This window comes from Schistocerca serialis, chromosome 8, assembly GCF_023864345.2.
Source record: "Schistocerca serialis cubense isolate TAMUIC-IGC-003099 chromosome 8, iqSchSeri2.2, whole genome shotgun sequence".
NCBI classification, from domain to species: Eukaryota; Metazoa; Arthropoda; class Insecta; order Orthoptera; family Acrididae; genus Schistocerca; species Schistocerca serialis.
Window position 1 is genome coordinate 632,557,660 of NC_064645.1, and position 23,805 is coordinate 632,581,464.

The 23,805-nt window shown below is 39.4% G+C and overlaps 1 protein-coding gene across 2 annotated transcripts in view; it reads left to right on the top strand.

Moving 5' to 3' along the window:
* LOC126416348 (tetratricopeptide repeat protein 21B-like) overlaps positions 1-23,287 on the top strand; it is a 260,751-nt gene extending 237,464 nt beyond the window's left edge. For both annotated transcript variants that reach the window (XM_050084027.1, XM_050084028.1), the window contains 3 exons: positions 6,787-6,977; positions 17,240-17,482; positions 21,968-23,287. In XM_050084027.1, coding sequence (XP_049939984.1) covers positions 6,787-6,977; positions 17,240-17,482; positions 21,968-22,076 — 543 coding nt within the window. In that variant the 3' untranslated portion in view covers positions 22,077-23,287. The remainder of the gene's footprint in view (positions 1-6,786; positions 6,978-17,239; positions 17,483-21,967) is intronic.
* Positions 23,288-23,805: the final 518 nt, after the last annotated feature.

Consider the following 23,805-nt stretch of genomic DNA (forward strand, 5'->3'; position numbering starts at 1 on the left):
TCTCTGACAGAATTACAATGTCATCGGCGAACCTCAAAGTTTTTATTTCTTCTCCATGAATTTTAATACCTACTCCGAATTTTTCTTTTGTTTCCTTTACTGCTTGCTCAATATACAGATTGAACAACATCGGGGAGAGGCTACAACCCTGTCTTACTCCCTTCCCAACCACTGCTTCCCTTTCATGTCCCTCGACTCTTATAACTGCCATCTGGTTTCTGTACAAATTGTAAATAGCCTTTCGCTCCCTGTATTTTACCCCTGCCACCTTTAGAATTTGAAAGAGAGTATTCCAGTCAACATTGTCAAAAGCTTTCTCTAAGTCTACAAATGCTATAAGTGTAGGTTTGCCTTTCCTTAATCTTTCTTCTAAGATAAGTCGTAAGGTCAGTATTGCCTCACGTGTTCCAGTGTTTCTACGGAATCCAAACTGATCTTCCCCGAGGTTGGCTTCTACTAGTTTTTCTATTCCATAAATAGAAAAACTTATACTTGCTGGTAGTACTAAACACAAGTTCAAACTAATTCACACTGGACTCGCATCCAGGAGGACGGCGGTTCAATCACGCGTCCAACCATCCTGATTTAGGTTTTCCGTGATTTCCCTACATCGCTCCAGGCAAATGCTGGGATGGTTCCTTTGAAAGGGCACGGCCGACTTCCTTCCCCATCCGTTCCTAATCCGATGGGACCGATGACCTCGCTGTTTGGTCTCTTCCCCCAAACAACCCAATCCTCAAACTAGAAGTTACAAAAATGCTATCTTTTGGAACCAATAATGGCTTTCTCAGGCAAAGCAGAGGAAAGGATTGGAATAAATGTGGTGCCATAGAGAGTCAGAGAGAAAGTTGTCCAAGATTTTGGGTTCAACAGAGACTGTAAAGCCAAATAGAGATTAATTATTACTGAGATAGCAGAAACAGATATAAAATCAGTAGGGAAGACAATCAGAAAATCAGGGGTAGGGAAGGAGTGACTGGAAATTGAACTAAAAGCTGGCCGGAGTGGCCAAGCGGTTCTAGGCGCTACAGTCTTGAGCTGTGCGACCATTACAGTCGCAGGTTCGAATCCTGCCTCGGGCATGGATGTGTGTGATGTCCTTAGGTTAGTTAGGTTTAGATAGTTCTAAGTTCTAAGGGACTGATGACCTCAGAAGTTAAGTCCCATAGTGCTCAGAGCCATTTGAACCATTTTTTTAACTAAAATGGAAAAAGGGCAAGAGCAGACAAAAAGGCCAAAAAATAATGGAAGAAAAACAGTGTCAAATGTGCATGTGACAGCTAAATGTGCATGTAGGCAACCAACATGATGTTAGTGTCAAATAGATTAAGAAAATGTAAGGATTATATATTTTGAAGACCTGAAAAACAGATAGTAGTTATTGTGTAGATGAAATATGAATTATTAAGGAATATATTCTGTAATCACTGGTAACAATACCAGAGAAGGAAAGTTGCTACTCACCATATAGCGCTTGCGACTCGGCATCTCCGCTATATGGTGAGTAGCAACTTTCCTTCTCTGATATTGTTACATTCCATCCTGGATTTTCCATTGTTTGTAATCACTGGTAACTTGTACAAATATCATGGTGGTACCACATGTGTTTGTGGGATATTGATAACGACAGAGAGCAGAGAGTATCTGTGGGCAATTCAACAACAGCAGTGCATTCTGAGTCATGGTATGATGTAGACATGGTGATACGTTCAAAATACACAATGGTGTGCACAAAATCAGCAAGTAGAATTCATTTCAAACTGTGATATGCTTCCTGAGTCAACTGCAGTGGCCGTGCCATGTGTTGTGACCAGGCATTTGCCCACCTTGGTTGGGTACTATGACAACTCGAGTGCTGCATTTTGTACTGTACTGCAATCTCAGTAAGTGTTCTCATCACCGATACCAGCTTGGCTGACCCTAACCGAGCTACATAAAGGCCACTACATGCCTCAAAGACTCAGCTCCCAGCCTAAACTGCCACTTACAAATTTCCAGCATGCTGGAGTAGCTGTGTGTCTGCAACGAACAACAACGAACAGTTACAACACATACAGATAACTGTTATCTGTATGTGCTGTAGCTGCTCTTTGCACGTTTTTAACATGGTTTTCACATCTTCGGAAGGGCTACTTTTGACTATATTACGATGATTTGAAAATTGATTTCGGCCAAAAACTAGTCATTGAATGAGTAAAAAAGTAAAATTTGCAACTTTGGAATGGTTTTTCATTCTACTAAACTGCCCCTGTTTTGACCAGACAACCCCTTTATGGTTCATCACTGTGAACTGTGTATTGAGTTCATTAGGCATTTCAGATGATGACACCTGATTTCTAACCCTGATTCATTATCTGACAGAATAAGCCAACCTAGTCAGTGACATCATATTTGTACTGCGTACCCAGTAAAAATATGATGCTGTCAAACCCACACTGTTACATTAACTCTCAAGGGCACCTGAACGACAGTTAAACCAGGCTATCTATGACAAACAATTGGGGATATAATGCCATCTCAGCTTTGGTGACAACTCTGAGCTACACTTGATGTTAACCTCATGCTCGATACTGTCGTTTGGACACTCTGGATTGTTACATTTTCACCTCAGCTACAACAAAGCTGACTCCTTGGAAAAAATGGTTGGCACTGGCAGATAAAAAGTTTACAGTACTACTGCACCACAAGAAAATTGACAAAGCGAATAATTCCACATCGCACAGCATGCTACCATTGCTTGGCACCCTGTTGACCAACTCAGTGATCCTCCATGGCTACGCATGAAGAGTACATCACTGACCCCTCCCCCGAAAAGTGCAGTGGGTAGCCCACACACTGTGTCATCACTAGCTGTTAACAAGGCCACAGGTGCCATACCATTGACAGTTTGGTGCCACTGCATGTAACTGCCATGCACCACGTGCATTGCCAAACTCCTGATGCCGGACACAATACACACACTTGCTTGCATTGTACCAAGTTGCTGACAGTCACTCTAGGTGACTCAAAAGTGCAATTCCTGTTCCCCTTGCCCCTCGGCTGCATATCTGGAATGCTGACTGTATGTCTTAGAGTTCAACTCAAGAAAGCCCTGTTTCATGAACACTGGATCCGAAGTTAACTCAGTACCACTGGAGAGCACATCGACATTCAAAAAAATGTCAATGCTACTACTTCATGTGGCTAATAATTCAAAGATACAATGCGTGGATCTACCACACACACCTAACAATTGTTGCTTCATCAACAGCTTCCAGTGACCTCTTACATCACGGATGTCATGGGACTGATAGTGGGAATTGACTTCCTGCGTCACTTCCCTGTTTCTCTGGACATACAACATGCTTCATCACTGCACCATTATATAGGCCACTTGTTCCTGGGTCTATTTGCCCTGACAGCTCCATTCCCACATGACACTACACATTGCAGCAGGTTGATGATTTTGCACAAACAATGGTAGAAAACTGGTACATGAAATGCCTCAAATGTAGGTCTCATCACTCTTTACTCACACTAGAACAAAGGCGCAAGTATGTGGGATACATAATGGCACTGTGTGTCACATCCTAACACCTGCTGGGCCATTAGTACGTCACTGGCGCCAGCTAACTTATGCACTACTGAGACAGTGATTCACGAACTGTTGGAGGGAGGCCTAGTTTGCCCGTCCGGCAGTTCATGGACATCACCGATCAAATTAGTACCAAAAATTGAGATTCTGTGGAGACTACAGAGATCTCAACATCTGTATAGTGCAGGACAGCTACCCAGTACCCATTATACAAGAGGTCATGCATTTGTAGCAGGCGCAACTGAATTCAGTATAACTGAGTCTAAAAATGTTTACCTCAAATCACCATGCACAAAGATGATATCACAAAAACTGCAATTTTGAAGAACACAGCTTAGACCAGGCAGCACTCCATTGGCTTTTCTGGTTCATCCTCTCCTTCATCTATTTGGGTGACATTTTCATCTTTTCGGCTTTGTCCAAAAACCACAACCGAAACCTCGAACAAATTCTCACTGCCTTAAAAGATGGGGGCGTGGTGATCAGTAGGACAAATTTCAGTTACTGAAGACAGAAGTTACCTTTCTTGGGCACATAGTTATGCTACAGGGATCAGACTGACCTTGGACTGAGCCGACATAGTAACACAGTTTCACCTCCCCCTAGAATTATCATGATTTCTGTCGATTCTTAGAAATTTTGAACTTGTGCCAGTGTCACCTGCCACAAGCAGTGATTTTACAAGTGCTGTTCACTGATGTTCTGGCAGGATCTAACAAGCAAGGGAGGAGGAAGACTGATTGGACTTCAAAGATGAAGGATGCATTAGAACTTATTAAGGATTGCCTGCACACATCATCACGTTGGCCCACCCCATTACAGACACACAGACGTCAGACATGTAGTGACCCTGCAGTTGATGCCTTAGTACAACAGCTGAAGTCCTTTCGGTTCTTCTCACAGAAACTTACATCCTCTCAATTCAAATGATTGGCCTTCGACTGTGAACTTATTGTTGTTTATGAGGTGATGAGGTACTTCTGTGAAGGTACTGAAAGGTGACATGTTATAGTGTTTTCTGATCATAAACCACTTCCGAAGTCAAATGACATCCCTTGGAGGATATCAGCCCTAAAGCTACTGACACGTGGACCTTATCTCCCAGTATACTACGGATATCTACTACCAATACAGGGCTGACTATCGTGTCACCAACTACGTATCACAAGTCAGTGTCATCTCCATCCAATTCAGTTGTGAGAAGATAAGTCACTGATTAGTGAAATGATGCGAGCATCGGAGAATTGATGTGCAGCGAGTTACAGGCTCCAGCTGTTGGTACCACAAACAATGTAGTGCACAATTTTTGACCAACTCGACAGCTTGTCCCACACAGGTGCTAGACCACAGTCTGCTTCACTACTGAATGCTTTATGTGGCCCAACATGAAGTGGGACTGCCGTACCTGGATGCAGGTATGCATATCATACCAACGCAGTCAAGTCGGAAGATGTGCACAACCGTGGTTAGATCATTTTTAAATGCCAAAAGCTTGCTTCCACCATGTACACATTGATCTCGTCAGCTCTCTCCTGGATTAAGAGGGATTCAAGTATCTACTATCAGTGGCAGAGCCTCCTGGTGGGTGGAAGCGGCCACCCTCAAGGACACCAGGGCAGAATCCATTGCCCACGTCTTTGTAGAAACATGATAGTGCATTTTGGCATTCCAGAAATGATAACTGCAGGCCAAGGCTGCCAGTTTGAGTTGACGCTGTTAGGCACACTGTGTAATCTCTGTGGAATCAAATGCAGCTGCACTATGGCCTAACACCTCCAGTGTAAAGGCTAATCGAGCAGTGATATAGGGCTCAAAGCCGCCCTAGACATCAGGATGTGGGCTGAGGTATTACCATGGTTACTACTTGGCATCTGAACCATCTTCAGGGAGGGCCTGCAAGTATCCCCCGCCAAGGTACTTACTCCCGCTCTGCACTGAGTGCCCAAGGTCTTCATACACTGAGTGCTCTCACATTGTGAACACATCATGCTTATGGGATGACACTGTGTGGCTCGTGCTGCAGCACCATACACAGGACCTTTCAAAGTTCATAAGAGAGGCACACATGCTTGACTTTCTGATTAATGGCAAACCAGAAACTGTTTTAATGAACCACTTGACACCAGCTTGGGTTCTCCAGGGGAACATCATCCCAAATGCCATGAAAAATGACTCCAACGACTGGCCTCTGCCCAGTGCATAGGTGGGCAGCCTCAGTACAGCATACTCTGTTACCATTAGGCTTATCCTGAGACTTCAACTCAGACACAGGACATTGCATGCACCCGATGGCGTGACCACATGTACTCGCTACCCAATGACATCGACTATGCCCCCATCTCATCCTGCAATTCAACGGATGGCAATTGCCTCTTACTAGGGCGGATCCGGCTGCAGAGATGATGCCCACTGCCACTGCTCCCTTCGTCCCCAACTGGACTGCCAGAGGCCCAGAGTGGCCACACCAACCGCCTTCCATACCACCTGCTACCCTCCCAGCTGTACAGCACTAGTGACACACACACACACACACACACACACACACACACACACACACACAAGATGACTACGAGAAATGGTCAGGAGTGCCTTGTGTCGCAGCCAGCCATGACACAGCTGGTCACGCACACCTATCAATGCTGATGTACCCAGATGACAGTGCCATTCATATCTCTCTACTGTGAGGGGGATGTAGAGCTCTGTGGAGATATCAATAGCGACAAGCAGCACTAGCCAGAGAGCAGAGAAGTATCTGTGGGTGAGTAAAAGACAGCAGTCCATTCTGAGTCATCATATGATGTAGACATGTTGATGTATCGTGCTTTGTGGTTAAATTATATTCACTATCAGACATCTCGACTCAGTTACTGGGACGTTCCCCATCACTCAGATGTGAAATATTCCCAATATTAATACCATGATTGTACATATAAACATCAGACAGTTAGGCTTACAAGGGATACTGGAACTGCATCTTATTGCTAATATTACCGGCAATATCACATCATTTTCCATTAATGATTTGCCTATCTCAGACCAGAAAGTGTGTATTATTTAATTATTTGACTTGGATTTTGAGATGAATCTGATGTCTGATAATTATTTTATAGTGAAATGTAAGTTCTTTCAATTTTTGTTTGTGAAAATAATATAATGAGAAAATATAATAATTCATAAAATTAATTGAACCTTGTTTTTCCCTTTTGTGGCAGACCAACATCGAACATGCACTACAGGATTTGACTGCTCTGGCTAGTCAAGAAATACATCGTGATCATGCTGGTCTTGCTCTGGGACTAGCAAGGGCTTATACTCAACTTAAACAGACTACACGTGCACGTAACCAACTGAAACGTGTAGCACGTTCACCTTGGCGTTTTGAGGAGGCAGACTACTTAGAACAGTGAGTAATTTTTTTAATAATTTGTGGCATTGAAGTCTATGGCTGCTATCCCGCTTGTGGCTACTTGAATGAAGTGTGGCTGCAGCAGTAGCAAGAAGCAGTAACGCTACACAGAAAAAATTTTCTGGCACACCAAAGCTGTCAGAGGAGGATGATGACCCCTGTTTACGTTTAGTGATTTTCCTCTTCCCTCGTCATTTACAATTCACACGTCTAATGAAAACAAAAAAGATTTCTTTGGCTAGGAGCTATCAAGTGAATTAAAATACATTCACATAATTACGGAAGGCTAAAATATGTTATTAGTTTCAGTTTTCTGATTTTTATTTTATTTCCACATATTTAGCAGTCAAACATTAATTGCCTTGCACAACAGTGAAATTATTTTTGTCAATTTGCTAAATAAATGTGGCTTTTATTTATTGTTTCTGCAGATGCAGTCATTTTATAAGAAACAAAGTGTTTCATTCCATGCTATTGGGTAGTTTCAACTGTTCATTGGATTTTAAGTGCACATTTTCATCTTCTGTCGCGTTTGGCATTATGTCATAATAAAGAATCAAACAGGAAACAATACAGAACTGGTACTCCAAGAAAAGTTGCATCCCGAAAAGTGACCTGAAAAGCTTAATATCATTTTGGGGCCTACTTCATTTTGAATCTGGACATATGAATGTGTCCTTTAAGCCAAATTATGCATTTTAGTATGGTTTACGAATTTGCTATGCTATCCTGTGATGTCTTATTTCTTTTGTGATGCCATGTAAGATCTCTGAATGCTATATGTGTATGAACATAGGGCATCCTGTGCCATCGTAGCTGCTCATTCATGGGAACTCCTGCTTTCTGGTGCTCTCTGGCAGCTGCTGAAATGAACCCATGTCTAAGAGGTCATGGGAAAATACTGCGAATTGTTCTTCGTAAAGCTTTATTTTCAAAGGAAATTTCCTTTTATGCAAGATGAACTATGCTACATTTGAGAATGTGCAATAAATTTCTTAAATCACAGAGTGTTTCATTCTCATTTAAAATTTAATACTTTGAGGACCAGCCACTTCGAATTATTTCAAGCCCAGGATACCAGACATTAATGTCCTTGTGTAATATTTTAATGGCACATTTGTGTGATGTATTTTAAACTGTAACAGACGCTAAGAAGACCAATGTTATATGTGAAAGCTTAGCTTTTCTTGTGGCCATACTATGTACATTAATTTAAACCATTAACTTTTCCTATTTGGTTGTTCAAACTGCTTATCAATAATGTTGCTAGTGGCTGACTACATCACATATTCTATGCTCTGAAATCTCCTGTCATTGGCTGGCAAGATCACATGACATGACTTATGATTCACTTACATTACTGCATTGTGATCTCTATTTCAATGCCTCAGAAACTAATATGCTGTGTTTGGTGGAGTTCAAATTTATGCTTTCGTAATAAGAAAATATGCTGCATATCATAATATGAAAATATACTGTGTACATGTTGCTGTACATCAAAGATCTTTCTGAAACATGTTTTTTGTTCTTTTTCCCCCCTTGCCGAGTTTGGTTTTCTAAAGTGCCGGGAAGTTCTACGCTAGTATATAAAACCGTTACCATTGAAAGGATTGATATTTTTACAGCTCCAAGGGAAAGTACACTGTCACTTATCATGGAAAACGTGTATTTTCTCCTTGGAGGAAGTGTGCTTTCACGTGTGAAGAAGTGTGTTTGTAACCGGGAGACCCGGAAAAAATCTGGGGATTTTTTTTTTCTTGACCGTGTATACACCCTGTTAGAAGCTGTCGAATTTGTGAACTAAATCAGATAGAGTCATTTGACAGTCACCGGAATGAATTGGCTTTGTCAGAATTGCATAGGAAAAACAAAAAGGAACTTTGATACATTAATTTTTCATTAGGCCTCATATCTACATCTACATTTATACTCCGCAAGCCACCCAACAGTGTGTGGCGGAGGGCACTTTACGTGCCCCTGTCATTACCTCCCTTTCCTGTTCCAGTCGCGTATGGTTCGCGGGAAGAACGACTGCCGGAAAGCCTCTGTGCACTCTCGAATCTCTCTAATTTTACATTTGTGATCTCCTCTGGAGGTGTAAGTAGGGGGAAGCAATATATTCGATACCTCATCCAGAAACGCACCCTCTCGAAACCTGGCGAGCAAGCTACACCGCGATGCAGAGCGCCTCTCTTGCAGAGTTTGCCACTTGAGTTTGCTAAACATCTCCGTAACGCTATCATACGGTTACCAAATAACCCTGTGATGAAACGCGCCGCTCTTCTTTGGATCTTCTCTATCTTCTCCATCAACCCGACCTGGTACAGATCCCACACTGATGATCAATACTCAAGTATAGGTCGAACGAGTGTTTATACAATAATTTTTGTTGTATTTACTATGTAAAATAATCATTAGTGATGACAAAATAGATATCTTGTTTAAATGTGATTCCACGTACAGAATATCTGTTTAAGATGAGAGGGTGCAATATCGGTCATAAGACTGGTGCTAATAAGTGCAGAACCAATTACCCAATCTCTCTCTCTCTCTCTCTCTCTCTCTCCCTCCCTCTCTCTCTCTCTCTCTCTTTACTGTATGAAATTAAATGAAACCCACTGGAAAACTTTAACTGTGCTGAAGTACTTTAACTGTGCGAAGACTGGCAGCCATGTAAAGGGCCACTAACTCTTTTATAGTGTGCAGATTTACACATGAGCAATGGGTGTAACAACATGCAAGTCCAATTAAAGAAAAACAAAAAAGTCTGTGCAGGCCATTCAGTGTATGTGAGCGAAGCAGCAGGCGCTAAGCTAGTACTTTATAGAGTACAAACTAGGAAGAAAGCTGTTTGATTGTTTAATACTGTTATGGATGCAAAGTGACTGTGGCAAAGAAAATGCTGATCACATAGCTATACAGACAGTAGGATTACTTTTTACAGTAAGATGAATTGTTAGCATTTCCCTATGATTTACATGCTGATCTTAAATCAAATCATGACAGTAGTGCAGGTTTGTTCTTCTATGTCCCAAATATATAACGATTTTTAGACACATATCTGTATTGTCCACGTCATTTTCATTACATCTGTTCCTGTTGTATTTTAGTAGTATTCAGACTACTCATATTTGCAAAAACTTACACATACTTTATCACATCATACACTATAAGTCTGTTCTTCAGTTTTGTCACATGTTTTCTTTAGAAATTGGATCTTATATCTTGCTGACTCGTGTCATTCACATTTTGCAACTGTTTTATGTTACATTAAGTTGGATTAAGATCTGAACAACATTTTCACACCAATAATTATGAGAGAGCTATTCAGATTTATGCTTAACTGGCATGTAGATGACCAATAAACTTGTGTAGGAGAGATAGTGCTATCATCCACAGTAGTAGGTCACTAATGAAAGTATTATTGCTATTTAGGAACTTGCAAAAGATAACCTGCAAGGGCTGTCCTCAAAGTCTCATTGTAAATAATCTCAAATATTATAAGAATTTACACCAATATCTGAAAACAACACAGATGTTGTAAGACTTAGTTAGGCATAGAGAAATGTTCACTTGAATATCTGATGGTTGGAGTTAAATTGCAAATATTTACACCAATGAACTTGTTCATCATTTTTGATGATGTAGAGGATATTTAATGACATACAGAAAATATGTAATGGCATCTGCCACCATAATGTACATTCATTTCTGGAAAATGTCTGTGAAGTTGACATGTAGGCACTTCCATTGGCCCTGTGGTACTTCTCAAGATTGGAACTGCTAGTATGCAGTTGGAGACTTACTCCCTTACCCTGCTGTTCCCAGTTCAGTCACAGATGAAGAATTGAGGAAAACTGTACAAAAACTGAAATCCAAGAAATCAGCGGGTGATGACGAAATATAGAATCATATAATATAGCAAGTAAGCGAGCAAATAGTCTCACCGTTGCTGGACAGAGCAAACAGCTCTTTCAGAGATGGAATTTTTGCAGACAAACTGAAGATAAACAGGGTGGTGCCAGTGAACCAGAAAGGGGATAAGGATGAGCCTAACAACTATAGGCAAGTTTCACCGATATCAGGTTTCTCAAAAATCCTGCAAATGCTTATGTATAGTAGATTAGTTGATTATCTGGACAGATACAGCATTATTATACCATCACAGTATTGTTTCAGAAAGAGTAAGTCTGTGGAATCAGCAATTGCCAATCTGACGGAATATATTATACAGTCCTTACATGAAAAACAAACTGTGTCTGCGATATCCAAAGCAACAGTACTGACCATGAAATACTTCTAAGAAAATTGGAAAACTATAATATTCAAGGTCAAGCAGGCGAGTGGATAGAATCATACTTACGCAACAGGAGACAATATGTATCAACAGGGAATGCGTATCTGTCAGAAACCAAAGACATCAAATATGGAGTGCCACAGGAATCCGTAATGGTGCTATTGCTGTTTAATATGTTTATTAATGACATAGGTGTTGAAGATAATGAGAAGAAAATATCATATGCAGATGACATGACAATATTGAACATTGACGAAAATGTGTTACAGCTCGAGAGAAGAGCATACATATCTGCAAACACCACATCTCTGTGGCTCCTGGAAAGTGTACTTGTTATAAACCTAAAGAAGACTATGTATGCAGTGATCAGAAATAAAGAGAAGATTATGCACTTGTTTAGAGGTGGATGATACGAGACTGGAAGAAGTACAATCCACTGGATTCTTAGGTATTTCTGTGGACAACAAGCTGAAATGGAAACAGCGTATTAATGCTGTCTGTAAGAAACTCAACTCCGTCACATTCATAATGAGGCAGCTATCACAGTATGCAGACAAACAGCTCCTGTGAATAGTGTACCATGTTGTTGTTGTTGTTGTTGTTGTTGTTGTTGTGGTCTTCAGTCCTAAGACTGGTTTGATGCAGCTCTCCATGCTACTCTATCCTGTGCAAGCTTCTTCATCTCCCAGTACTTACTGCAACCTACATCCTTCTGAATCTGCTTAGTGTATTGATCTCTTGGCCTCCCTCTACGATTTTTGCCCTCCATGCTGCCCTCCAATGCTAAATTTGTGATTCCTTGATGCCTCAGAACATGTCCTACCAACCGATTCCTTCTTCTAGTCAAGTTGTGCCACAAACTCCTCTTCTCCCCAATTCTATTCAATACCTCCTCATTAGTTATGTGATCTACTCATCTAATCTTCAGCATTCTTCTGTAGCACCACATTTCGAAAGCTTCTCTTCTCTTCTCATTCAAACTATTTATCGTCCATGTTTCACTTCCATACATGGCTACACTCCATACAAATACTTTCAGAAACAACTTCCTGACACTTAAATCTATACTCAATGTTAACAAATTTCTCTTCGTCAGAAATGCTTTCCTTGCCATTGCCAGTCTACATTTTATATCTTCTCTACTTCTACTATCATCAGTTATTTTGCTCCCCAAATAGCAAAACTCCTTTACTACTTTAAGTGCCTCATTTCCTAATCTAATTCCCTCAGCATCACCCGACTTAATTAGACTACATTCCATTATCCTTGTTTTGCTTTTGTTGATGTTCATCTTATATCCTCCTTTCAAGACACTGTCCATTCCCTTCAACTGCTCTTTCAAGTCCTTTGCTGTCTCTGACAGAATTACAATGTCATCAGCGAACCTCAAAGTTTTTATTTCTTCTCCATGGATTTTAATACGTATCCCAAATTTTTCTTTTGTCTCCTTTACTGCTCGCTCAATATACAGATTGAATAACATCGGGGGAGAGGCTACAACGCTGTCGCACTCCCTTCCCAACCACTGCTTCCCTTTCATGCCCCTCGACTCTTATAAATGCCATCTGGTTTCTGTACAAATTGTAAATAGCCTTTTGCTCCCTGTATTTTACCGCTGCCACCTTTAGAATTTGAAAGAGAGTATTCCAGTCAACATTGTCAAAAGCTTTCTCTAAGTCTACAAACGCTAGAAACATAGGTTTGCCTTTCCTTAATCTTTCTTCTAAGATAAGTCGTAAGGTCAGTATTGCCTCACGTGTTCCAACATTTCTACAGAATCCAAACTGATCTTCCCCGAGGTCGGCTTCTACCAGTTTTTCCATTCATCTGTAAAGAATTTGTGTTAGTATTTTGCAGCTGTGACTTATTAAACTGATAGTTCGTTAATTTTCACATCTGTCAACACCTACTTTCTTTGGGATTGGAATTATTATATTCTTCTTGAAGTCTGAGGGTATTTCACCTGTCTCATACATCTTTCTCACCAGATGGTAGAGTTTTGTCAGGACTGCCTCTCCCAAGTCCGTCAGTAGTTCTAATGGAATGTTGTCTACTCCCGGGGCCTTGTTTCGGCTCAGGTCTTTCAGTGCTCTGTCAAACTCTTCACGCATTATCGTATCTCTCATTTCATCTTCATCTACATCCTCTTCCATTTCCATATTATTGTCCTCAAGTACATCGCCCCTGTATAGACCCTCTATATACTCCTTCCACCTTTCTGCTTTCCCTTCTTTGCTTAGAACTGGGTTTCCATCTGAGCTCTTGATGTTCATGCAAGTGGTTCTCTTATGTCCAAAGGTCTCTTTAATTTTCCTGTAGGCAGTATCTATCTTACCCCTAGTGAGATAAGCCTCTACATCCGTACGTTTGTCCTCTAGCCATCCCTGCTTAGCCATTTTGCACTTCCTGTCGATCTCATTTGTGACGTTGTATTCCTTTTTGCCTGCTTCATTTACTGCATTTTTATATTTTCTCCTTTCATCAATTAAATTCAATATTTCTTCTGTTACCCAAGGGTTTCTACTAGCCCTCGTCATTTTACCTACTTGATCCTCTGGTGCCTTCACTACTTCATCCCTCAGAGCTACCCATTCTTCTTCTACTGTACTTCTTTCCCCCATTCCTGTCATTTGTTCCCTTATGCTCTCCCTGAAACTCTGTACAACCTCTGGTTTAGTCAGTTTGTCCAGGTTCCATCTTCTTAAATTCCCACCTTTTTGCAGTTTCTTCAGTTTTAATCTACAGTTCATAACCAATAGATTGTGGTCAGAGTCCACATCTGCCCCTGGAAATGTCTTACAATTTAAAACCTGGTTCCTAAGTCTCCGTCTTACCATTATATAACCTATCTGATACATTCTAGTATCTCCAGTATTCTTCCATGTATACAACCTTCTTTCATGATTCTTGAACCAAGTGTTAGCTATAATTAAGTTATGCTCTGTGCAAAACTGTATCAGGCGGCTTCCTCTTTCATTTCTTAGCCCCAATCCATATTCACCTACTATGTTTCTTTCTCTCCCTTTTCCTACTCCAGAATTCCAATCACCCATGACTATTAAATTTTCGTCTCCCTTCACTACCTGAAGAATTTCTTTTATCTCATCATACATTTCATCAATTTCTTCATCATCTGCAGAGCTACTGTATTTACTCGAATCTAAGCCGCACCTGAAAAATGAGAACGAAATAAAGGAAAAAAAAATTTCCCGAATCTAAGCCGCACGTGAAATTTGAGACTCTAAATTCGAGGGGAGAGAAAAGTTTTAGGCCGTACCTCCAAATGGAAACAAAGGTGGTCCGTTGTAACACGAGACACAATTTAGGTCGAATGAATCACGATACAGCTACAGTAGTTTGGTTCGAGTCGTAAGCTTAGCACTTAAGCTTTACCAGGTAGCCATTGCTATACGTCAGGTGCTCCGTCCGTATTTATACGGGTACCGTTCCTTTTTCACGTGCTTCGTCTGGTTTGAATCGATTGCTTATTTTGCTTTGACCTGATAAGTGCTGTTCTCTTTGTTATAGGTGTTTGCGTCACTCTAAGCTGAAAATGCATTACTGAACTGTGTCGTGCATTGTTTGTCGCATTCTGATAGTGTGTGTTTACGGCCTGTCGCCGCTCGCGGCATGGCTCGCTTTTGTGCGCGCTACCGCCGCTTACAATAAAATAAAAGATAGGAATTGTCTCTAACCGAAACAACGGCAGGAGACTGCTATTTGTTGTTACTTACACTGCTGCTTTCTTTGATAATGCTCAACAAGAACCAAATAATAGACGGCGTATGATAGAATTTGTTCCGAACGAGACTTTAGCGAAAATTTTTCTCCGTTTGAAAATATTTGCAGACGCCTCTTTAGTACATTACATTCTGCACAGATGTTAGTCATCCTAGATTCGTGCTTCATTTATGACTGTATCACTATTCAGCATAAGAATAATACGAATATAAACATTACAAAATATGTATATTCTTCCGCGTTTGCTGTTGTCTCACTCTAGTTTCGTAGTTTATTACGCAGACAGGATTTAAATGAGATAGCAGCAAACACGAAAGAATACGCGGCATAATGTTTACATTCTTCTACCTTTTCTTTTAATTTATTTACTGATAGATAGGTTTTGACGCCAGTATTTATCTTTGTGCCTGCAAAGCATGCCTGTCTAGTGCTACAAGCTACATATATTAGACGGCAGAAGTTAGTTGTGGCGGCACCTACCAACATTTTTCAGAACTTCTGCATACTTTGCACTCGATTCTAAGCCGCATGCGGTTTTTTGGATTACAAAAACCGGAAAAAAAGTGCGGCTTAGAGTCGAGTAAATAAGGTATTTGGCATATAAACTTGTACTACTGTAGTAGGCGTGGGCTTCGTGTCTATCTTGGCCACAATAATGTGTTCACTATGCTGTTTGTAGTAGCTTATCTGTACTCCTATTTTGTTATTCATTATTAAACCTACTCCTGCATTACCCCTATTTGATTTTGTATTTATAACCCTGTATTCACCTGACCAAAAGTCTTGTTCCTCCTGCCACCGAACTTCACTAATTCCCACTATATCTAACTTTAACCTATCCATTTCCCTTTTTAAATTTTATGTTCAAACTGCATCTGCAGGATGCAGTGATAGTGTGGGGAAAATCAAACTTTCAAGAAATAAAAAGGGAGTCCACATTACAAAAAAAAAGCAATCAGGATCATATTAAGGAGAAAGTCTTCTGAAACATGCATAAACTGCTTCAAAAGACTAGGCATCTTAACTTTAACAGCCTTGTACTAATATATTTCACGAAAGATAGTGCAGAGGGGACTATAAATGCTAGGTACACACCCACTGCACACGGAGGAAGAATGACATACGAAGTGTACCCCACTGACTGACAGTGCATGAAAAAGGACCCCCAGTACTCAGGGGTCAGATTACTAAGAAGTCTGCCTAAAAAACTGCATTACAATCTACATGACACTTAAGTTTTCAAAGACTATCTGCTGGAGAAGGAATCTTGAGAGTGTTGAAGAGTATTTATCACATTAAATTTGTATATATTATTACTTATAATCAGTGATGTTACAACTACATTCACAGTACATCATGTAATCTTACAGGATCAAATAAAATTCAGTTCAGTTCAATTCAGTCTAACAGCTGTAGATCTCACCCCACTTTGTAATAAAATCTTTTAAGCCCATTAGTTGGACTGCATTTTCATCTTCTAGTCATCTATATTTGAACATAATTTTCCAATATTTGTCGATAAAGCTTCAGCATCATTTATTTTTGTTGTGAAGGACGGTCTGAAACAGATTTGTGCTATATGTGTGAGCATCTGCTTGGAACAATTGTGCAACAATTGTTTACAGGGTGTCCATGCCGTATGACCAGAAATGTAAATTGAATTGGATGTTCTACATAGAACTTGCTGGGATCATCTGGAACTTGAGGCTCAGATATCTCAGCAAATATAGTACTGTGTTGCTCAGATATCTGCATGTTATTCAGTATTCCTCCTTTTGATTATATATGTTCTTCCTGACTAGTTTATTCTCTCTCCGTTAATATAAAAACTCAGCAAGTGCTGTAATTTCTTTGACTTGTATTACTCTGCTTCCAGGCATGATTTGTTTCTTAAGGCAAACCCATATACTTAGCTCATTGTGTGATGATATGAAAAGAAACTATTGCCCTTAAGCTTCAGATAGCATCATATGTAATACCTGAAAATGGAAAAAAGCAAAATGTAAGTGGCAACATAAAGAATAGTTCTCTTCAAGAATCAGATAACTTTAATATTTGTATCTTCTATTTTAAGAAAGAGCATCTAGTTCTTGAGAACTCAATTCCTTGAATGACTTGTTTCATATTATTGGAACAATTATGTCAAATATGTGAATGTCCTTATATTAGCAGCAAAATAAATTCTTTGGCTATGTAACTCAGCAACTTTGCAAACTTCTAGGTGTTGGTTGGCACTCGCTGAAGCACAAGGTAGCACTAGTTCTGGAGCTTCTGAATTATTAGCTCGTGTCTTGCGACATAACCGTGGTTGTGTGCGTGCCCATGAATTGCTTGGCCAAGCTGCAGAAACAGAACAACGGTACCGAGATGCTGCCATGAGCTATTCTACAGCATGGGTTCTCAGTAGGCGGTCTAATCCTGTGCTTGGTAGCAAACTGGCTTTCTGTCACATGAAAGCAAAAAGGTAAGTCATTATTACTCATGATAATGTAGGCATTAATATGATAAGTACAATTTAATGTAGAATGAACTTGTAACTGCCCCTCTGAAACTTTACTTTGCTTGATTATGCTTTCTTCTTTCTGTGGCTTGGTAAAAGAGGTTTTCTTCGCTTGTAACTGAAGAGAAAGATGCATGGTTCTTCCAGCTTTCCAAAATGTAATTACAAAATAAAAAACTGTAAATTCCTTTGTTTAGTAATCTGCTTTAACACTTGTTTTATTTGTGCAATACTGTATTACATACAGAGTTCATCATGCACAGAAAGTTAACTACCAGGCCAGGCTGCAATGCCAGTTTCAAAAACATCATCATGAATACAAGAACAGTCCTAAATAATGCACAAAAGTAACTGAGTTCAGTTAAGCTCAGAGCTTCCATACAGTACACAGTGCGAGTAGATGAGGGCCCAACTACAGACATTAGTCAACTGCTTTGTGGGTGAGCTTTACCTGTTTAGGCAAGCCATGCTATTTGCCTGAATAGCTATTGTCCATATTGCTAGCACTCATGCTGAGCTGTCACAAGTTTTAATATGCAGACAGGGTTTTCAGTTTCTAATCTCTGTCTAGTGAGAAGGATTTTGAAAGTGAACTAATAAAAAATTTAAACAAATTGTTTGAGTACTGTGTCAGATGGTAACTCAGGCCCAATATTTCCAAATCAGGACTGTGTTTCTCCATTTGTCTTATAGACTGATATCTATTAGATAAATCCAGGTTTTGGGCCAGCTATGATGTGAGATAACAGTGAGACCCAAAAATGCCATAATCATTTGTATAACACTACCAAAAGACACTGGCCACAACTGGATATTTTCAAACTTGCATGAATCTCTTAGGGACAGATAAATCTTTCCTTGCTCTTGTTTTTTTTTCCCTGCTGAACACCGTTCAGCAGTATGGCTAGAAAACAAACATATTTTTAGAATTCTGTACAACTGACTGCATCTCTGAGGACAGTCAGTTTAACTACTCAGTCAGCTTCCATCAGTTGGCTTTCTCTAAAATATTTCCCTGTTCCATCTTCATAAAATAACTCTGCTTTTGAATGAGTGGAGGAAATTATGAAAAGAGTTATATTTTATGTTACTCTGAAATACCAGACAAGCCAAGATTGCTTGTAAATCTTCTGATTGAATACCAGTTTCAACAGATCTGGGCTGTTACAAGATCAAATGATGACAGCATGGATCTGTCAAAACCGGTAATCAATAAAAAGATTTACAAGCGATCTTGGCGTACCTGATATTTCAGAATAATATAACAATTCAGATTGCCCTTAGCTGTTGATATAATGTCAAATGTATATAACATAGGCTCTAAGACTCTGTCTTTCAAAAGAGGCTTTGTCATGGAGATCAGCATATAAGAAAGTGATACAATTATTAGTAGATATGTCTGAATAGAAGAAGGACTGGAAGAAAGAATAACAAGAGGCAAAATGAATTTATATGAAGTCTAAAAGCTGATGTCCTTGGTGGCCAACTACCAAAGAGATTGTTGGTCCAAGGCAACTGTTACTGTACTGGACCAACAGTGTCCTTTGTTGTGTAATTAAATAAAGCACAAATGAGACTCTGAAGATAACAACCTATATGATAACGGAACAGTTTGTTGTGGAGGGTTGCCCTGAAAGAACACTGTTGAGAATCTAGGAAGCATATCATGGAAGAATGAAACAAACAGTTAATTTGGTTGAATAATGAAACATCATTAACTGGGTGCAAGGTTCTTAATTACTTTGTATCAACTATATATTCTGATTTGATCCTTTATAAATGGTTTTTGGAAACCTGCGACTGTTGATACAATAGGTTTGTTTATAAATAAATAAATCTTCTGCTACCAGTCACGATTTTCTTTATTTTACTATTCACACGACGTGTTTCGAGAAATAATTCCCATTTTCAAGTGCACTTGAAAATGGGAATTATTTCTCGAAACGCGTCGTGCGAATAGTAAAATAAAGAAAATCGTGACTGGTAGCAGAAGATTTATTTATTTATAAACAAACCTATAACTATATATTCGTCTGTATTTATTTTCAAATTATGAGACAGAGTTGCTGACAAACCATCATAGCTTTCAGAGCAGACCCTGATCCTCACTGTAGGTGATTCCTCTTATCCTTGGGTCTGTCCACCTGCTTAGCTGGGTGGTTACATGCTTGCCTCCCATGCAGTGGGCCCGGGTTTGATTCCCGGCCGGGTTGGGATTTTCTCCGTTCGTGGACTGGATGTTGTGTTGTCTTCATCCTCATCACTGACACGCAGGTCGCCCTATGTGGTGTCCACTGAAATAAGACTTCCACTCGGCGGCCGAACTTCCCTGGATGGGACCTCCCGGCCAACAATGCCATATGCTCGTTTCATTTCATTGTTGTTTTTTTTTTTCCTTTTTTTTTTTGGGGGGGGGGGGGGGGTGCCTGAGTGATCTGAGCCTTTCACAGCTTGTCCCTTTCTCTTTCCTGAGGAAGGAACTAGCAGTTCTGAGAGCAAGGATAGTGTGCTTTTTTGCTTTTATATGTAGCTATCAACAGCAGTACACATTTCACCTTCTGAAGGTAAGTAATGGCCAGATTCTATCTCAAAAGTTATTAGTTTTCTGTATTTATTTTGTAATTTAGTGCAATAATTCTCATTTGTATTCTGATAAATACAGTAATAATTGTACAAGGGTCGTACAATAAGTAATTCAACTCATTATTTCCTCAAAGCAGAATGGTTTTATTCATGATATAAATACACCAAATTGTTCCCATTTCTTCAGTTATAAAACTCTGTCTTTCATCATAATCTCCATTCGTTTCTGTGGCATTATGCCATCTTAATGTGAGGGTGTGCAGGCCATCATAGTCTGCACATTCAGCCAATTTCTTGCTCCATAAATAACTTCCCCATCATTACAGTAGTGCTTCTTTGGAGTCCATTCTTCAGTGGGCCAAAGAGATGTATGTCAGAAGTGCGGCACCTGTGCTGTAGGGCATACAAGGAAGAACAGTCCACTGAAATTTTATGATCTTCTCTTGGATGTGTAGACTTCTGCATGACCTTGCGTAATTGTGAAGGAGTTCGCATTTTTGTGGCTATCAACACACTGCAATCATTTCTTCAATTTCCTAAGAGTCTCACAATACACTTTGGAGTTGATTGGTTGACCATGAGGGAGGTCACTGAAGAGAATAACCCCTTCAGAGTCCCAGAAGATTTTACCAGCTGAGGGTACTGTTTTGAACTTTTCCCTCAAAGAAGACATTGTGTGATTCCAGTACATAGATTGCCGTTTTATTTCAAGCTCAAAATGGTGAAGCTTTGTTTCTGCTCTGTGGCAAAATTTGACAAGAAATCACCTCCATCAACATCATAACAAACACACAGTAAGGTGCAGATGTTTCTTGTTTCTTCTTTATGCTATTCAGTGAGGTTAGTGGATCCCAAGAGGCACAAACCTTTGATTGTGATACCTAGTGAACAAATGTTTCAGTATTGCAAATAAAGATGTCAAGTTGAACACTGAGTTGCTTATTGTCATTCATTGGTCACCCTGAATCACAGTGTGCACGTGTTGCAACATTGCAGGCTCACAGCACAGCAAAAATGCGAACTCCTTCACAAGTTCAGACAGATTTCCTTCTCCTTCTTCTATTGACTACAGACCCTTCACTCAGCAGGCCACTGCCTGTACCTGTAAAAATTCTGTAAGTGTTTGTGAATGTTTCTGATGGTCTAGTTTTCCTCCAAAAGGAATTCAATGACTGTGCTATCCTTGGAATACATCTCAGTTTCAGATGCCATTTTGAAGACTGGTCACAGCACTCTCATCTAACAGGAGTTACTGAAAATGCATGAGATGACGCATGAATGTTTAAGCATGTCACAAATGAAATTACAATTTTTTTAATCCAAAATTGGCAGAGAAAGGAAATTGTTGCACCACTTATTGAACACCCCTTGTTTATGTGATTCTATTTCTTTCATGGCTGTTATAGAAGGATCTGGCCTGGGAAAAGAACACTTATCAATTACTTTCTGGAATTTATTTCACTGTGAAAAAGGTTATTCTCGAAAACTGGTAGACATACAAGTGTATAAAGTGTTTTGTGGAAAATAGCTGTATGAACTCTTGAATGGGAGGAGGATTGAGGAGCAGATAGACTCATAGAAAACTAATAGTTCTCTCTCTCTTTCTCCCACTGAGGTGGTGCAGTGGTTAGCACACTGGACTCACATTCTGGTGGATGAAAGTTCAAATCTGTGCCCGGTCATCCTGATTTAGCTTTTCTATGATTTCCCTAGGTCACAAAGAACATCACCTGGAAACTTAGCGATTATTTTCTTTTCTTGCCAGCATGCTGTACAGCCATATCTCCAATGATCAGTAGTGATCTGTCCCCATACAGATGCAATTTTTACTAATGTTTGCCATTTTATTTGCATATTTTCCTACAGGTATGCAGAAGCCATTGATGTCTGCCAGCAAGTGCTTAAGCTGCAACCAGATTTTCCCCGTATACGCAAGGATATTCTAGAAAAATGTCGTAGTAATTTAAGAACTTGATCACTCTCAGCCTTAATGGATTTTGTTATGAGAGACATTGTGAACATCCGTCCATAATTTAAGTTAACACAGTAAGCAGCTTTTATAAACTTATTGAACTACACAGTTTTGTTATTTGTCTTCTGTACATGGTATTTTACATTCTACCTGAAAAGTGTTTAGTGTTCACTGTCTTTACCTGTTAAGACACCCTCATGAACATTGAATACATATTTCTGAAGGTTGTTATCATACAAAATAAAATTAAATATAGCTTTTTAAAAAAGTGTGCAAGTTATTGGAAATATGCAGTTCACATGAGTATTTGAAACCGTGTGACAGTAGATCATCACAAGTAGGAAAAGTCACTACAAGTCACCTGTATAAGTTTGGGAGCCTGCAGCGCATTTTTATATTATGTACAAGGGAACCTCGATTTGGTTTGCATTTTTAATCATTAAAACATTGCAATGCACTCAATTTTTATGTAAAAATTGCAGCACTTTTAAGAGAATGAAATATTAGGGCTTTGGATTTGATTTGACTTTTATTTATGTTAAATTGTTAAATTATATTCAGAACAAAGGATGTACTGTAATGTAGGACAAGTCAAAGAATACAAGATTACTTGGAGAGAAAGAGGGAGAAAAAGAAAAATATAAATGATAAATTTTCTGTATGCGTATTAATTATCATTATTTTCAGTCCAGTTGCTGAAATTGAGTGTCTGCCATACTTATTGGTTCATACAATACTACAAACAATATGTGCATAAGACATGAAACATTACATGATACATATGCAATAAGCAATATTACAATATAATTTGTAATATGATGTATATTTTGCTTAATGAATAGCTCTAAAAATTCATTAAAATTATAAAAAATGTGTTTCAGTTTGTTCTTAAATATATGAGGGTAGACAATATCCATTGAACCTTATTGTAAACTCTTTTTCTTCTGGGCTGGGTAACTCAATTTTTTCGCTGCATTGAGAGTTATTGAATCTTTGTGAAGACTTTGCTTGTGCCTTGTTCCATGATCGTGAACCTCTAATGTAGTTTGGAAAAGTTTTTTGTTGTTGAATTCAAATATTGTCAATGAGGAGTTATATTGAGCGTCAATATGCAGATGATCTTGAAAAGATGCCTGCAAGATGTCCAGTATGTAACTCTACAGATCAACCTCAAAGCTTGTTTTTGTAGATTAAAAATGTTCATTCCACCATAATTTGTTTTCCATTCATATTCCTAGAAATTTTGTATATGGAGTTTCATTGATTGCCCGCTGATATCTGTTTCAAGAACTTGGAGCTTGTTGTTTGCTATCTGAAATGGCATTAGGTTGTTTTTTGAATGATTTAATGATAGACTGTGTAACATTTCATCATGGCCTACTGTCTTAAGGACCTCACATCAGCATTCCAGCAGAAGAAGCAATAAATGACAATCCCTACTTAAACCCCCAGCAGGTATGCTGTTGTAAAAAGTACAACAGCAATGGGTTTTATGCCTTTTTATCAATCCCATAACCTTAAGCTATTGTGCCACTGTCCAGTGTATTCCATTGCTGATGCTGACTTGACAATGTTAGAACATACCCAGTTTCTTTGTTTAGCTTTCTCAGTTTTCTGAATGGTAAGCAACCTTATTGAATGTGTAAAAAGTACAGTGTGTGCCTGCTGGTGTGACAACTATATGCATCCCTGCCAGAAGGTGAACAATGCACCTGGGTCCCATTGACTGACT